The following is a 4485-nucleotide window of genomic DNA, read 5'->3' as shown; positions in this document are numbered from 1 at the left end:
ATATATATTAGTATACTATATATACTATATATATATATATATATATATATATATATATATATATACGTTTAAAATTCATATGCACAGATTTGTATGTTTTTTCGGCGTTTGTACGATTTTGTGAAGGTATGCGATCTTCAGGTCTTGAGTTTATTCCATCACGGTCAGCTGGGATCCTTTGCGTTCATTTGTATGTATTTATGTTTCCTCTTGATCAAGCGGCGGTATGCATGTGTGTGAGTGATGCTCTTAAAGTTGGTTAATTCTATTCTGTGATTGTCAAGGCACGTACTGCCAGGTAGTAGATATCCATTGTTCGGCGTGTATGCGTGCCTGGTTGTTGGGAGGAAGACATGTGGGGGTGTTGAGGCCTTGTCCTCCACTACCACAACATCTTCGACAGATTTAATTGCAAAAACCGAACGGCACAACCACTGGACGAGAGCGACGCGCCATCCCTCCATTCATAAAACGATATTATTCGCACTATCGATCCCACATCAACTATATATTTCGTCAGCTCGCGTACCGTCTCATATGAAGTTGAAGCTTTTTTGTTTCCGAATGGAGAAATGTTGTTGTCACTTCTGTATCAGGCGAGTGTACCGTCAATGCAGCACGGTTGCTTACATACACATCACGCATAACTATCAGTTCATATCGGAGCGACACCCGCTTATGCAAAACAACTGGAATCACACAGCATGAGTATTTCATAAACAAACATACTGCACTATACGTGCCACTTCTTGCCTTCAGGTATATAGCTAACCATGCACTCGTCAACACTGACCAGGTGCATCACTACGTGTCCACCACGCTGTTCTTCCTCGTGGCTATATATGATCTAAACCACGCCGATATTGTGCACATGATCAATATCTACGCCTTCTTCAGCACTTTGGTATGGTATGTGTTATGATCAGGTAGTTTGTGCTTTGCTTCTATTGCGTTGTACATAGCCGTGTATATGATGTGTTTACACGAGGTCTAGCCGTGTTGATATGGTAAGTTGTATTTATCATGCTCGGTACTTTGATACGGTATGACGTTGTTGTACATATTACAATTTTCGGTTAACATTTGTGCACAAGGGGGTTGGTATGAATTACTCCCCGAGCATTTAACGATTGAATGCGGGTTGTGCACATAGCTTTATATCGATGGGACCACTGCTGTACTATTTGGAAAGCCACCATCGACGCTGAATACTTGCTGGCAGCATTTGACCGAATATCTGCGTGTTGCAGTTGTTATGAGCGACTAACCTATGGAACTCTAAAAAACATGTTACCTAAAATGTTTGAGAGATTTGCTCGCAAGCACTTTGGGGCTTTACAGAACCATGATTTTATAAATGTGTGAACAAAACGTCACACAAGAATAGGATGCCTACAGTGGAACACGGATGAACACATCGGATGATAGGACCCCGCTAGGATGTCAATTGTTGCGTGCATGTTTGTTCCGTGAGTATAGCGTGGCGTGAGTGTGATTCTGCGAGTGTTTGACAGCTGCAATCCTTCTGCTCGTCTTCATTTGGCTTTGTTCGTCTTTCGGTTCACGCACATCAGTAAGCGTCATTTCGATATTTCAAATATAAGACCACACGTGCCAAATTAGCAATTGTATTCTCACTAATACCCCCCCACCTATTTTAAGGCGTTCACAACCAATCTGTTCTTGGCCTTGAGGGTGATGTATGCAAAGACGCACCCCACCGTGATGCGCGGATTAGCCATGTGGTCGTTCGTGGTCTACCTGGCAGCCTGCACCGGAAACTGGATATTGCAGGTATTGTACTGAGTAAATGCCGTTTTGTAACATATTTTTCCGAATAAGGATGGAGGTGAATATTGATAAGATCTAGCGTTTTGATTGTATTGTTTGATCGAAATAGGTCAGGATAAACTAGCGCCGGTTCCCGAAAAACGAGCCTAGCGCTTCCGCGATAAAAGTTTTGAAATTGTTTCTGGGCGATGTTCTTGTTGTCACACGATTTGCTAACTCTCACAGGGATTCCCCATCTTGGCATAAATTCTTAATTTCCACATAAATCACATCGCGGCACACATGCACCTCTCTGCAAGCCTTTCGGCTCTGGATACCCAACACTCTCTCACATTTTCATTAGGGTTGGTGGCTGTTGAGGCACGTAATAGATTTAAGGTTATCAATCCCGGCGCTATTTTACATGCTCTTCTTGGCTTTGGTCATAAACGATGACATTGTGCTCCTCAGGTGAGTTAAGTGCGGATACCAATGTTCTAGTTCAACGTTTTACTTTTGTTGTTATATTTTTGTGTGGAGAATTACACCTATATATCTGCTCATTCAAATATACACGTGTGCAGTGGGAAGAAAATTATCTACGATTTGTAACATGGGTGATATAACTATAAGAGTATACATATATGGGGGTCTATGCTAGTCGATAGGGGTATATGGTCTTTGACTAGTAGTGTACTACTATCCATAATCTAGTAGAGATGTAGCTAGTATCCCTATACGGAAGTATACACTGATGCACAAGGTACCTTTTGCGTGATGAGGTATTAAGAGACTAATATCTTCTAATCTCAAGCTTACACCTGACGGCGGGTAGCTGATACGGTGACAGTTTTTTATCACACTTCCAGGACGTTCATATAGTGAACGCTACTATGTATTGTGTGATAGTATTTCCGCGTGAATGGTAGGCGATTTTTGTGACTCCATTCGGCATTTGCATTAGAATAAAGGTCCGTCGCAGCTGAATGTATTGCTATTTTGGTGTGACAATTTTCTTGCTCAAGTTGAAAACGTGTAGAATAGCCTTGTTTAAAACTATTTTTTTTCTTCTGCAGGTGGCTATACCAGGCAGGATTCGAGACGCAAGATACTTCCGCCACCACCAAAAAGAAGCAATAAAACGAGGAAATGTTTAAAATATTTCAATTGTGCCACGGACGTGTCCGTCAGCCTTGTTATTTTTTTTTCTTTAGAAGAATATGATTGTACTTGATGTTTTACTTTGTAAGACCTACATTATCCTCGGCCGTGATTATCATTTCATAGGGCCTATTCAACAAGGTACCCACGTATCGTTGCCCACCATGCGGGGTAATGGTAACGGAAGTGTCGTATATAGCAGGCAGCGGTAGGCAACAGGTCCTGCATAGTTTGACACGTGGTAGTATGATAATCGTCTGTCTACCAGCTTGAAGTGGTCCAAAGCTTTGACCTGCGTAAGGTTAAACTCGCTGCCTGAAACACTCAAAGCTGCGAGTAATAGTGGCATAATACCTGCGTTGTCATCGTACGAGGCCAGTGTATAGAATGACTTCTGATAGATGAGGTGCTAAACTTTCTCTTCTGTATCTTGATGTCGAGGTGTGACGTTGAAATCGCTCGTGTTGCTAATCAGGCTTGTAACATTCACATCTGTAAATATCGAATGTCCTGCATATGAGGCTGATTGCTTGAGATGTCGTTCGCTATTGGAATTTAGTTTCATAATCCTTATTCCACTGCATGACAACCTACATGCACATGTATGTACAATGTCTGACCAAAATAATAATATGGGCTTCTAAAGGTACTCGACGGCAGCCTAAGATGACTGACAAGAGTTTTCGGGCCATAATACACCCGTTCAAAGGAGTGTGTGATACACGAGGGATTTATTTTTGTAACTTCCGAACGTCGTGAGCAAAGCAGACATGACTTTTCTAAACATCATATTTTTCAATTCACCTTGTCAACTGCTCAAAAGCGTGAAAAGCGAGAATGAGAAGTCGAGTATGCCACCGGGCAACTTACATCAACGACTTTAATTCTCAGTTCGACAACGATAGACTTTGTCAACCTAATCACTCTTTATTAAATAATACTATGTCTGCTTGAGAATTAAGATTGGCTTACTTACGGGCACCTGCATCTGCAGCCGCTTCCGCAACATTACCTGACGCTGCTACTACTCTAGCATCAATGGCAGATTCCGTGCAGGTTTGTACATCATCTGTTCCACAGCATGCGGCAATGGGATCGATGAAGTCCACCTGGAAATCCGCGGCTAGTCCTTCAGTGTTGTATCCCGCGTTGCAGGCGGCTGTGGCGGCGCAATCTGCCTCGTCGTAGCAGGCCTCAACATCTGTGGTAACAGAGGCGAGCAATGTTTCGATATTTGCTACGTAGGAAGCGGCAGGGCTAATCTTCAACAGTGGCTTTAACTCTGTGAACTTTTCGTTAACCCCATCGATGAGCAATTTCTCAAGGCACTCCACGGTGTTGACTCCCTCTTCGTAGCAACCATTGGTGACAGCGCTGGCCTTAATGGCTTCGATGGCAGCTCCGTCACCGGTCGGAAGCTGACGACCATAGGCGGATGCGGCGATGGCGGCAACTACAACAGCTTGGAATTTCATCTTCGTTTATTTGATTATACTGAATACTGGGCTTATGAGGAGAAGTGTGAACTAAATTTGCCGTGGGTATATATTTATA

General features: G+C 42.8%; 2 protein-coding genes across 2 annotated transcripts in view; one reads left to right on the top strand and one right to left on the bottom strand.

The window, feature by feature from the left end:
- Positions 1 to 2919, top strand: part of SARC_12110 (hypothetical protein) — a gene marked incomplete at its 5' end in the record, with an annotated part of 6696 nt that extends 3777 nt beyond the window's left edge. Inside the window, 4 exons of the mRNA XM_014293792.1 lie at positions 760 to 904; positions 1663 to 1794; positions 2135 to 2241; positions 2847 to 2919. Of these exons, the coding sequence (XP_014149267.1) occupies positions 760 to 904; positions 1663 to 1794; positions 2135 to 2241; positions 2847 to 2910 (448 nt within the window). The 3' untranslated portion in view covers positions 2911 to 2919. The remainder of the gene's footprint in view (positions 1 to 759; positions 905 to 1662; positions 1795 to 2134; positions 2242 to 2846) is intronic.
- A 988-nt stretch (positions 2920 to 3907) lies between these two features.
- Positions 3908 to 4406, bottom strand: SARC_12109 (hypothetical protein; the record flags this gene model as incomplete). Its single annotated transcript, XM_014293791.1, has 1 exon — positions 3908 to 4406. A coding segment is annotated over one exon (499 nt), but the record flags the coding sequence as incomplete, so codon positions are not given.
- Between the last annotated feature and the right edge of the window lie 79 nt (positions 4407 to 4485).

This window comes from Sphaeroforma arctica (assembly GCF_001186125.1).
Source record: "Sphaeroforma arctica JP610 unplaced genomic scaffold supercont1.2077, whole genome shotgun sequence".
In the NCBI taxonomy this organism is placed as follows: Eukaryota; class Ichthyosporea; order Ichthyophonida; genus Sphaeroforma; species Sphaeroforma arctica.
Note: the sequence above shows the minus strand (reverse complement) of the source record. Positions and strands in the feature narration are given on the sequence as shown.